The sequence below is a fragment of the Apus apus genome, chromosome 14 (genome assembly GCF_020740795.1).
Source record: "Apus apus isolate bApuApu2 chromosome 14, bApuApu2.pri.cur, whole genome shotgun sequence".
Classification (NCBI taxonomy): domain Eukaryota; kingdom Metazoa; phylum Chordata; class Aves; order Apodiformes; family Apodidae; genus Apus; species Apus apus.
In genome coordinates this window covers 6,499,716-6,512,038 of record NC_067295.1, presented here as the reverse complement: position 1 = coordinate 6,512,038, position 12,323 = coordinate 6,499,716, and the positions used below count along the sequence as shown (strand labels likewise).

Genomic DNA, 12,323 nt, shown 5'->3' with positions numbered 1-12,323 from the left:
GTCCTACACACTGTCATTCCAAGGAACTATAATGATCAGTAACTCTTTGGATTTGTGATCAATCTGAATTTCATGTACAATTTTCATAATCTGTGTCATAATTACAAAAAATGCAAATAACTTTTTAATATCAATGTTAAAAAGAATGGGCAAATCTCTCACAGCATTTTTATTGCATATTTACAGTCTCAAATCAAATGATTTACAACGTTGTGTTCTGAAAATATACAACGTAAGAAAACACTAGCCTGGCAAAATTATGCTTTTATGACAATGACAGGGATGAGTTATAGTTACCCTAGTTAAACTCTAATGGCTGCACAGATGCTAGAAAAAGCTATTGTACAAAATGTTTTGCCACCATAAGCATGGCACCTGCTAGCTCCACCACTATACATCTGAGCCTGTTAACATTTCTTTATGAATATTATTTTCAAGGATTATATTTGGACCATAAACATTCACTTGGGGATAAAATATCAGTATGCAGGCTTTAAAAAAATACCTTAAGAAATACTCAGCCAGTTTTGCATGTCTGGATTTCAAAGCAGGTTTATGAGAGATAATATATAGTTTATTTCTGATCTTGCAGGAGTAAAAAATGATCTGCATTCTTACAGTCTGTGTGAATTTGCAGCAGGTGAATTAAGTGATGTTTGCAGAGTAACTCCTCCAGCCCACGGCTGGCTATCAAGAATTATTATTATTATTATTATTATTATTATTATTATTATTATTATTATTATTATTCCACATATTTTCTATTACAGAAATGGCAATGGCAGGGATTTTCTGTTTGTCTTGCCAAGCTGCCCCTGCACCTACCCATGGTCCCACCCACTCCTGGGATGCTGCTCAAAGACACCAGCACTGGCTGTTACGACCCACCCCATTTGCTGAATTTACCCTCACAAACCAGCCACTGAGATGGAAATTTAATCTAAGTGTTATTTTCCACTGAAATGGGTCAGGAATGCAGTCACCATGAGCTCTTGCCCAGAGAGCAGAGCTACCACCAGCCATAATGGACATTACAGGTGTGCTAGACATGGGTGAGCTGATTGCACTCTCCACAGCAAGAAAATACAGGAACTGAGGTAAATAACATTACTAAATATATGCCACTACAATCATTTGCTCTGACTCATGTTACCTAAAGCTTTACCTATACTGCACTGCTAGTAAATATGTGAGAAAGTTGGTGGAAGAGTATTGTCTAACTTCCTTAGCAAGGCAATTTTCAGAAACAGAGTATGAAGAACTGAAAACCTTTGTGTTGTGTAAAATCAGTCACCTAACCCAGCTCTGCTTTTAGAAAATTGTTATAAATCAAAAGCAAGACTGTTTGAATTACTGGAATCTCAGTGAGGTGAAACACCTCCAAAGAGAAGAACTGCTGCTAAAAATCTAAGTAAATATTTACTCATATCTCAAGGTTTGTGATTTTTAGTGAGGGAAAATCTTCCCCAGTGTGTGACACAGCTTCTTCTTCACTTCACTGAGAAATATTCTCAGCTGGACAGAGCATGAATGAAGACCAGACATTATGTATTTCATTCTCCACCCCTGAATCTGCTCTATCCTAAGGCCTTAGGCAGCAGTAGCTGACCCTTTGCATGAAGACCTCCTCTGCACTGGATGCCTCATGCATATGCCTATTGATGCATTTTAGAGCGGAGATTTTTTTTATTATTATTTTGAGTATGTCCTCTGGCTTCATATTCCCAAGAACACACTTCTCGTGTCTATTTTTCGTTGTCATGTATTTCCCCCCTACTGCCTGCTACAATGCATTGTTACATTTCACAGGAAAAAGTCCATCTTTGTCAAAACTCTAGGGGCCACTTCAGCATCACTTTAAAGGGCTCTTTATCGCTCAGATGAATTTCCCCCTAATTTAACTCCAAAAGGGGTTTGGGGATATACTTTGCATGAAAGATGCTACAGAAAACAAAAGTTGCATGGCTAGTGGTGCTGCTTTTACATTTCCACCCAGGTAACCCCCTGCACACCAATTTGCATTCTCTTTCCCAGTACCCATTTCCTCCTGGGGCTAGTTCCTGGGACAGAGCTGTCTTCAAATAATTTAATTATCATGTAGCTTACACCTTTTTTGTACCCCCCTGAAATGGTGCATGATGCCTTTTTGTTTACATCACTAGTTGGAAAACACTCCAAAGCATTGAAAAACTATTAAATTGTTACAGCATTGGATGCCAACACACAAGGCTATTAGTCTAATTCATCCTTCAGATCAAAGCCCACACAGGCAGCTCTCCTGCCTACAGCTATTTTCCTTTTACTTTCCTGCCTGACAGTAGTCCCTCATATCCCTCTGTTCTGCTTTCTTTGAACATACACATTTTCCTTTAGTCATGGAAATATAATTTATGTCTATTACACTGTGTTATAGATTGCAGATCAGGACAGGCGTGCGTTCCTGCTGGAACGTCTGTTTATTGCACGTTTATTAATTTATTTCTAAAAATAAATGAATAAGAAGGGCACGAGGCTACGCTGGGAAAGGGAAAGCACCGAGGGGGAGGGCTGAGGGGCCAGGGGGGGGAAGCTGCACTCTGTTCTCAAAGTTTCATTTCCAAGTAGAGACCTTGAAGGGTGATTTATTAACATCACGCTGGTTGCTTTTGTCACGTTGTGGAAGCGGCGGGGGGAGCGCGGGTCCCTCTCCAGCCCGGACCACCCAGCGAGCCGAGCGCAGCTACCGGCAGAGCACACCCCGGTTCAAAGGTTCACCCCCAATTCACCAGCTCCATCAGTCACCAGCCTCCTGCCTCCACCATCCCCTTGGAGGCAACAGCAATAACAACACCACCAACTCCCCCCTCCAAAAAAAAAAGATATCCTGACCGACGGGCTGTCTGGGATGCAAGAATTGCAAAAACAATCCCCACCCCATCACGGAGAGAATGTGTGCGTGGAGGAGAGGGAGCGTGAGGAGGGGGGAGAGAGGGAATGAGACAGACAGAGGGGAGGGAAGAAGGGAGGAGGGAGTCCAAGCTCTGAGAAACATCACTCCATCTCTCTCACTCCACAGGAGCCGAGCAAGAAGCAGGACGATGTTCGACAACACGCAGTACCCCTATAACTGCTTTAATTATGATGGGGATGATTATCCGACCTGTAGTTCTGATGAAGAGAAAAAATTCACCAGACCGGCTTACAGGTAAGATGAAGTTTTTCTAAGTTCCCCCATCTCTGGGGAGGATTCTGAGCTCTGGGATGGTGGGATATCACAGCTCTTGGGGAGCATGGGACCTCTTTCCAGGTGTGGGTGGTGGGGCTGGCCCCAGCACAGGCACAGCAGGGGCAGAGTTCCCCCCATTCTGTGTTTGAAGTGCTCGTGATTTGTTTCCTTCTGCGTGGGGTTACAGCAACTCTGGCATGTTGTTGAGTCACCAGACCTCAGATGGTCCCCTCTGACCTCCAGGAGCCTTGGGAGAAGGAGAATTAAATGTGCAACATGCTGGTGGGTGGGGTGCACAGAATCCCCAGAGTGGGGAGAAGATGGGTGGTGTAGGTGTTGGCAGGGGCAGCAAAGGTCCTTTCCATGAGCCAGGAAGGTCTTTGCTGACAGTGTCTCTGAGCCTGCTCTGTCTCACTGCAGCCTTTCAGCTCAGGGAAACTTTTCTGACAGGGTTCGAGAGGTGGGTGATTTTTCTGTAATCCTGCTGTATTTAAGCTCTCTCCGCTGAGTGCCAGGGCAAAGAGCCTGGTCAAGACTCAATTGCCTGGGAGAAAATCCTGTTTATCACCCCGGGGGCTTGGGGCAGAGAGGCAGGACCACGCTCAGGGCTTATCCCTGAGACGTCTCAGGTTTAGGGTGCAGATCCACCAGGAGAATTTCAGCAAGCTGCACATAGGCACACATGTACCCGTGTGGTCCTAAAATCTGCCTGTGTGAGTGAGGTGATGGTGTAACAGCAAGTTTTCCTTTTTTCAGCTACATTGCCTTAATTGCAATGGCCATCCAGCAAAGTCCTTCAAATAAAGTCACCCTCTCTGGCATTTATGACTTTATAATGAAGAAATTTCCTTACTACAGATCAAATCAAAGAGCCTGGCAGAACTCCATCCGACATAACTTATCGCTTAACAGTTGTTTTGTAAAGGTAAGATCAGTAACTGTGTATTTATATACACACTGTGCATGGCTAAAAAAAATCTATGCAGGAATAATCTCATCACTAGGAAAGAAGGGAAACAAACAGCTGAGCTGAGAATCACTTAAAATCCCTCTGAGTCCTCAACTGTAGAGATAAAGAGTATGTCCTTGCCTGATGCATACTAAAAGATAACAGATTGAAAAGGATGCAGTTTACATCCTATTTGTATAACGAAAGAGAATAGGCTTGAAAGTCTTGTCATACATGTTTACACCATTCTTGAATGTAAATGAATGCAGATGTTCAGCAGCAGCATCTGCAACACATACAAATACTGAACTGCCTTTAAATAAATACAGGTTCCCAGAACTGAGGGGAATGAGAAGGGGAAAGGAAACTATTGGAGCTTTGCAACGGGATGTGAGTCCATGCTGGATCTCTTTGAAAATGGGAATTACAGGCGAAGACGGAGGAGGAGGAACGTGAAAAGGGAACACAAGGAGCACAGACCAAGCAGAGGAAAAAGTCCTTCATCGCCTGATAAGTCTTCTATGGACTCCGCTCTAAATATTTCCTCTTCTGAAAGTAAACATGAAAGAATTGAATCGGGACCAAGATTATTGGAGCCTCGTGGGTTTGCTCCAAACAGCATGACCAGCAGGCAGAGCAGAAGCAATTCCTCCTTAGCAAAATCGGATTCTGAAATTAAATTCAGCATCGATTACATCCTCTCAGCCCCCGACCCTTTGCCTGTCCTGAGATCTCAGTACAATATGCAAGAAAATAAGTATCATCTACTGGAGGCCCAGCAAATTAATCTCCAGTTCTGGACAATGTGATGTTATTTATTTGTGGTAACACAGTCTGAGTTGCAGTGTATTCAGCAGCCTCATGTCACTGAAAATCAGCTGCCTGCCTCGTTTTCTTCCTTAGCAGTACTCAGCAAGGGTTACCAATCCACCAGCTGATACACTATCTGTACCCAAAGAGCTTTGCTAAGGTTAAAGCATAAATCACAGTTACCAATACTGGTTTTCATTATGCTGAAATTCATGAAATTCTAGCTCTGTTTTCTGAACTGTCATGAACATCATTTAACACCAAAAAGAATTTCCTTTCTCAAGCAGAATCCCACAGAAAAGAGGCTTGCTTATCACCCGTTGCTTTATTAAAGATAAAACAAATTTGATTCCACTTTCACTGGTGGAAATTAGGATTCATTCCCCTGAAGTATATAGGTCAGAACTTAAGCTGATCTAAACCAGTGTAATTCTGTTGACTTACACTGGCTGAGAATGTGGGGGGGGGGGGGCTTTGTTTTCTTAAAAGGAATCACAGAAAATCACTGTGTCATCCCTTATTTTTTATTTCAACATCATGTTTCAAACTGTTGTGCAGCTTTAATGAATCATTAATTAGAAAATGTAGTTGTGTTTAAACACTTAAACTGACAACATTATTAAGTGTTTAAAGTACATTTTTATTGATATTCAGAGCAGAGTTGTTTAAACTGTTGAAGTTGTATTCAAAATCATTCCAAGAGAGCTAATTGCAAGGCTATTGCACTCTTGGTAAACTTTGAGGCGTAATGTGGCAGAGCCATAGGGCCTTTAATGATTTGGTTTTAAATAAAAAAAACCTCTCCCCTGGTATTACCAGAAAGCTTCCTGAGATGCTGCAGGAAAGTCCTTGAATACATTTTGTTAAGCAAGTGTGAAGGGAGACGTGCCTTTGCACGAAGCTGCACCCAGTGTTGACCCAAGCCAGAATTCCACCTGCCTGCTTTGTGACAAGTTGTCTATTCCTATCAAACAGATTTTTATTGATCCTTCTTGCAAGCAATTATCAAAGTGGTACTTGATACGATTTCAGCAAAGCTGGTGAGATTTATAATTCACAGACAGCAATGTTAGCTCATGAGCTCCATTTCTGGAGAAAGCTGTTCATTACCATTTACATGCAGTGAGGTATTTCACAGCAGAACCTGATGGATAATGATGAACTGTAACGAGCATTTAAGAACTTTTATGCAACTCGCTCAAAATGAATTGCTTCCCAGTACCTAAAGACTGCACAAAATCTATGGCTTGGCTACTACCATCTTCACCTACTGCAGATAAGAGGAAAAAAAAAAGACAAGGGTTCTGATGATTTTAAGCAATTATATGCAGAGAGATAAAATTATCTTTGCAACACGAACTAAAGGTAAATGAAGGTACAAGAGATAAGATTCAGCAAAATTGTGCTAGAGGTATGCTCAGGCATGACTTGAATTTTTATGCAGAAGCTTTGACATTTCACTAAGTTATTTTACATTGTGTCTAATATATACTGTACATTTATACTATATATTCTTATATATTGTTATTGAGAAAGGGAGCAATATCACTGCACTTATATGTTGTAAAAATGCATGATGTATGTTGTCATGATGCTGAAACTCCTGCCATATACTTAGAATTTACCATCAGTGGTATTTCACACTGCTTGGTAATAAATGCTCATTTTTTTTGAAAACTATAAAACTTGCTGTGTTCAGGCATTTCCAGAGCATACAAAAGTCTTTGCTTCTTCTTCAGAAAAGAAAGAAATGGAAAATCTTGTCAGTTACATCACTGCACATCTTCCAAACTTTGAAGGGGTGATTTGTTGTGAGCAAGTTCTGCCTTTGGATGGGAGCTTTCAATTCTCTATGAATCAATGCTTATTCTGGGTGATTATCTGAAAGCAAAATTTGACCCATTAGACTTGATTGATCTTCTGTGTACGTTGACATTAGAAAAGGAAGAAAACCTCTGGGGTCACTGGACAGATGGGCTCTCATTTGAAAAGGGACAAGAATTTGCTCCTTTGGTATTTATGCTCAGTAGTAAATAGGTGTGGGAAGAGCATGTCCTCATTTAGTCCTGCAATGTATGCATGCACTCACATGTGGGTTGGTATGGCTGCACCTCTAGGATCCTACATTTATATATTCATGCTTTATATGCAGATTTTTTTCTTGTTTTAAGCATGGCAATGCTCCTGTTAGGCTCATAGTCACAGTACACATCTGCAGTATATCTGAAATATATATTTTTTGCTCTGAAATGTGCAAATATGATTCTTCCTATGTGTTCTTTGATAATGCTGTTAGTAATAGGTACCTGGATGACAGAAGTTCCTACTAAGCATACACTAAGCCCTCACACTGGGCTGCTGAGACCAAGGGAGATACAGTTATAGCTACTGAGCAATAGAGGATAAAAGCATTAGGAAAGGCAGAAATACACCCAGGTGGATTTGAAGCAGAGATCCGAAACCGTTTTCAGTAAGATGAATTAATATTCACAAATAGCCATGTCCTTTGCTCACAGTAAAGTGCCTGTTAGGAGAGACTGTCATACTTGAGTTTCCCTAACATATAATCAAAGAAATTTGTGTACAAATAGGTGTTAACATTTGTTTTGCAAAGGATATCAATCATATTTCAAAAAATGAAGGGACATATTTCAATTTAGCCAGTATATTATATTCTGACGACTCCAGAAAGGTTTCCAGCACTTAAAGTGAATGGCATTTAATATAGAACAACATAACAGGGGTGAGGGCTAGACGTGACCTTATTCAAATGTCGTAGCCATTACAAAGCCATTCCCAATGTAATTATAATTAAATACTTTATGCCTTTCTTGCAAATCCTCTGATCGATCATTGATATTAACATTAATATTGTATTACCCCCGAGCAAATGTCTCCCATGCAAGTGTTATGGATCACCAGGTTTCCATTAACAAAGTTGTGAGCTATTGCCATATGCTGGTCCTGGATAAATTTAGGTAAATTACCTTTTCTCAGGGAAAGGAGGAAAAAGTATAAGGGTTTTTCTTTTTCTTTTTGTCCCTGCACTCTGAGTCTAGAGGTATTTCTTCAGCTCTATCACAGCCTGTCAGCTACTTACATAAAGCCATAACCAAAGAAAAAAGAAAATCGACAAAAACATCCCTCCTTGCCCTCTGTTGAGGTAGGTCAATGTTCTCCAGACATAGCTGGTTTGGTACATGGTTAAAAGCTGAGCTGAAGCCAGGGCTGAGTAGGGCAAGACAGGGGTCTTCACCCCACAAAGGTAACCACTGGGCTGGTGAGGCTGTGCACAGCAGCCAAAGTGAGACAAGGTATTGGGTTTTGACTCAATTCCTCATCTTAAGGAGTCTTCCTAACTGCAAAGAGAGACCCAGAATCAGCCATGTTCTTCCTGACCCCAAAGATGTTCTTCCTTTGGGGAGCTGACACTGCCTGTCCCAAGCCCAGGATGAGAGAGCAGCTCCTCCCTGCTGGGCTGAGGGAGAACAGCCTTTTGTCCTCTCCTTTTAGGCTCATAAATACCTTTGCAAAGGAAAGATGAAAGGTTTCTTTCTGGGGAGAAGCTAGGCTCAGCCTTACTGAGGGACCCTGGGGTGTTTTGTTTATTTATCCTTTTAAAGAAGGCTTCCCATGATAAAACAAAGATTTTGATGGAGCTATGCCAGGTTATTCTGCAGCCGTTTGACTTCTAATGATTTAATTTCTTAGGCTTTTGTCACTGGTGTCACAGAAGTGCTTTTTTGCACAGCAAGATAGTGCTTTGCCTCACAATGAAATTCAAAGTACTTGGGACAGGATGCAGCACTTTTTTCATCTCCCACCACTAGTGAAGGGAGGCCAGATAACACCAAATGCAGGCCAGTGGTTGACCTCACCTAAGAGAACCTCTCCCCCAGCAGCACCTCCTCCTTATTATGGAAGGATTAATGCAACTTAGGATAACTAAAAACAAACCTTCTCTTTGTCAGTAAAGCCAAGTTCTTATATTTTTCTGCCAATCAGATAGACTTTATTAGTTGAGACCCATTAACTCCCCGTATAAACAGAAGCTGTGTTCAAGGAGCATTTGAAGGTCAAACCACACTGGACAGCTGGCTCTCCCCACAACTTTTACTTCACTGTGCTCCATCTTGTCCCTTGGGCCATGCAGACGAGCAGTAGGTTGTTCCCCAGCTGCCTCACAGAGCAGCCTCAAAACTGGATTAAGATTTTTGCACTATATTCTGGTCACAGTGGGTTTTCCTTTTGGGTAGCAATTGCTTGTTCAGGTCCAAATCTCATGTGTCTTCTCCAGTCTCTATCAATAGAGATGACACGTTGGGAGTGAAAGGGGTTTCGACGGACAAGCCTTGGAGAAAAAGCTCTGCTACATGTCTTCCAGAAGTACAGAGCTGGTTGGGACTCAGCAAATGGTAGAGTGCAAGGGTCCTCAGGGTTGGATTACAAGTCTCTCTACTGCAGATTGAAGGCAGAATCTCCCCAGTGTCCCACCACACTCAAGCTCAGGCAAAAGAGGGAATGTAACCCACATGCCCCCAAGCAAACAGGGCTTTTATCTTCATCTCTGGCAGTGGGACACAAATCCCTGTTTATGATCAGCAATTCAGATCCCAAACCCAGGACATGGAAATCCTGTGCTGCTGATTCCAGCTGGCCTCTCCCCTCTCTTGTCTCCTCTGGGGTATGTCCTCCTCCTGCTGTATGGATATAAATCCTTGCAAATCCATTAACTTTCGTACAATTACTTTTCGAACTGAAAGAGCACATGTGAAACTGAACTTTGCATGTCATGCCCAACATCTCTACTCACACAGCCTTCCAAACTCTGCCAGCAACTCATCTCCTAGATGGAATTCTCAGAGCAACAAATGATCCTGCCTCTTTCTTTTGCCCCAGCACCCAGCTTCTCATTGCTTTCTCCAGAACATGGTACCATACGCACTGCAATTCACAAAGACCCTAGTACATACCCTTGGTCTCTGTTTTACTGGGAATGTCTTTCTTATTGCACTTAGGGTCATGAAATTTAAGAACAGGGTAGGTCCAAGTCCTATGGAACTTGCATTGGAATTTTTTTACCCAGAGAGCTAACATAAAATAACAAAGTAAGCTGTGCTCCCTCCCACTCTAGCTACAACGGTTGGAGGCAAATCCAACTGTGAGAATTTTGCCTGAGAAAGAACTGCCGGATTTCTCCCACTGTGAAATCCAGCTGTTATTTCAAACAGAAGGGATGGACCTGACCAGATAGGCCAACTGGCTTCTATCCATCCTGAAGTCCATTGTGTTCCACAAGTTCCTAAATTTATGGTTGGGAAGGTCTTCCAAGCCCTGTAATGAAGTATGGCATGCAATGTTTTTGTTATGGAATGTGCACTGCAAAGGAAAAACAAGGTTTGAATTTATCTTTCAAATGAAGATCCTGGAATCTCTCAGAATAAACAGGCTAAATTAGGAATCAAAACACCCCATGTTTCTCACCATAACTATGAAACTGAAAATAGCACTTGCAGAGTACTGTCAGAGAAGAAAACTCAAAGTTGCAGCAAGCCCAACCATCTTTCTTTTTGTCATGAGTGTTTCTCTGTGTGTTCATTGTCACTTCATAGCAGGGGTCGGCAGTGTTCAGCAACAGGAACAACTTTTCATTTTTGGGGGGTTCTTGTTCTGTTGGAGTATTTCAGAAAAGAGTTTTGCACTTCAGAGTTGGGCTGCTGGTTTCCATCATCAGCGTTTACATCAGGCACATACTGTCTTGTCTGGCTGTGAGCAGGTTGGAAATAAGATACTGAAATCTTTGGCTTGTCAGCCTCTGTGGTGCAGCTCAGGGCAGCTTTCGTTGCTACAGCTCCTCAAACTAACTGTTCTGCACAAAAGCTACTGATTCTTAGGTCTTTGTTGTAGACATGATGCAGACTTGATAGACTTGGAAGTTTGTTCAATTTTCACAGTCATACCAGTGGTTCTAATTTAAAAAATTAGGCTTCCTGAAATTTGCTCAGCTACAAGGATGCTCCTCTTTCCCTGAGTCATTAAAAGCATTTGTCAGTACTAGACCTTGGACTTTCAGCCCCATGTGTGTGGACCTAACTGTGCCCCTGAAGCTGCAGTTTCCATAGCTGCTAATGGTGAAATTCTGTCATCTTTCCCTGTGTCCAGGAAAAAAATTAGGATAGAATCAACTTTTCTCTTGAGCCCAAAGGCTCCACTGACCATTAGCCATCTGTCCCAAGCAAGATCTGCTCTAGCTGAAAACCCTTTTTTGAAGTTTCATGCCACAGATATTTATTCCTACAACAAAACTGCTCCCTGTCTTCCCCTCTTTGCCTCAAGGCATTACAACATGCTAGTAGTGACTGCAACCAGCATCCTCTGCTGCCATCTCTCCTTCCCGCACAGCCTCTCTGAGACTGGAGAAAAGAAGCAGCACTTTCCATGAAAGTAGATGTGGACAAGAACAGGTGCAATGGGCTGTGTTTTGTGATTAATCTCTCTCAGGCTGAGGGCTATATGAGCAATTAGCAAACCCTGGGAGGCATTGCAGTGCTGATCAGCCTCTAACCTTGTTCTGCATTGGAGTTCTGGGAATGGCTCCATGGATTGAATCCTGACTCAATGAAATGACTGGGAGTATTTCCATTAGATTCAAGGGACCAAAACTTCATCTTCTGTTGCCAGGACTAGAGATTAATTGGATTTAAGGCCATGTGGACTGCAGAGAAAATTAAATACCTTCTAGCACTTAGTTGGTGTCTTCTCAAGACAAAATAGCAGCTTGTTTCCACAGGTTTCTTTGGCTCTGTCTTTCAGCCAGACAAAATACTTCCTGAATTCAATGGGAAATGTGTCCAAATAGGGAAGAAGTTCCCTAAAGCCCAAGGGCTGAACACAACAGAACCAGATGTTGGCATCTGGGTGAGATTCCTGTTGCAAAGATATTTGTGTGTTCTTTGAGAACACCTCTGGTCTGGGGCTGGTGTTCACACTCAAATGAAAAGTTACACTGAGCTAATACCCAGATGTGGGATCTCAAATTTTCTTTCAACGGGAAACTGTCCCAAGATCTGCTACAGTTTGGCAAAGGGGTGACACTTTATTACTTTCCATTTTGTTTTGCTGTTGTTGAAATTACAGGAAAATAAATATTTTCAAGATGATACACTGTGTGTCCCAAATAAATACCAAGAGCATTTAATGTAAACTACGGACACATGGTTTGCTTTGTTGTTCTAAGTAACCATTTCCTTTAAACCAAATGAAAAGCTAGTTGTGCTGTGACACTGGAGATTATAAATTAGCAGCTCTCATATGGTTTTGTGCAATTGTTTCTTGAAGAGCTTTAGGCGACTTCAGACA

General features: G+C 42.0%; 1 protein-coding gene across 1 annotated transcript; it reads left to right on the top strand.

The window, feature by feature from the left end:
* The first annotated feature begins 3,077 nt into the window (after nucleotides 1-3,077).
* On the top strand, nucleotides 3,078-5,332 carry FOXL3 (forkhead box L3). The gene is made up of 3 exons (XM_051632348.1): nucleotides 3,078-3,184; nucleotides 3,962-4,130; nucleotides 4,484-5,332. The coding sequence occupies exons 1-3, from the start codon at nucleotides 3,078-3,080 to the stop codon at nucleotides 4,961-4,963; spliced, it is 756 nt and encodes a 251-aa protein (XP_051488308.1). The 3' UTR covers nucleotides 4,964-5,332.
* The last annotated feature ends 6,991 nt before the right edge of the window (nucleotides 5,333-12,323 follow it).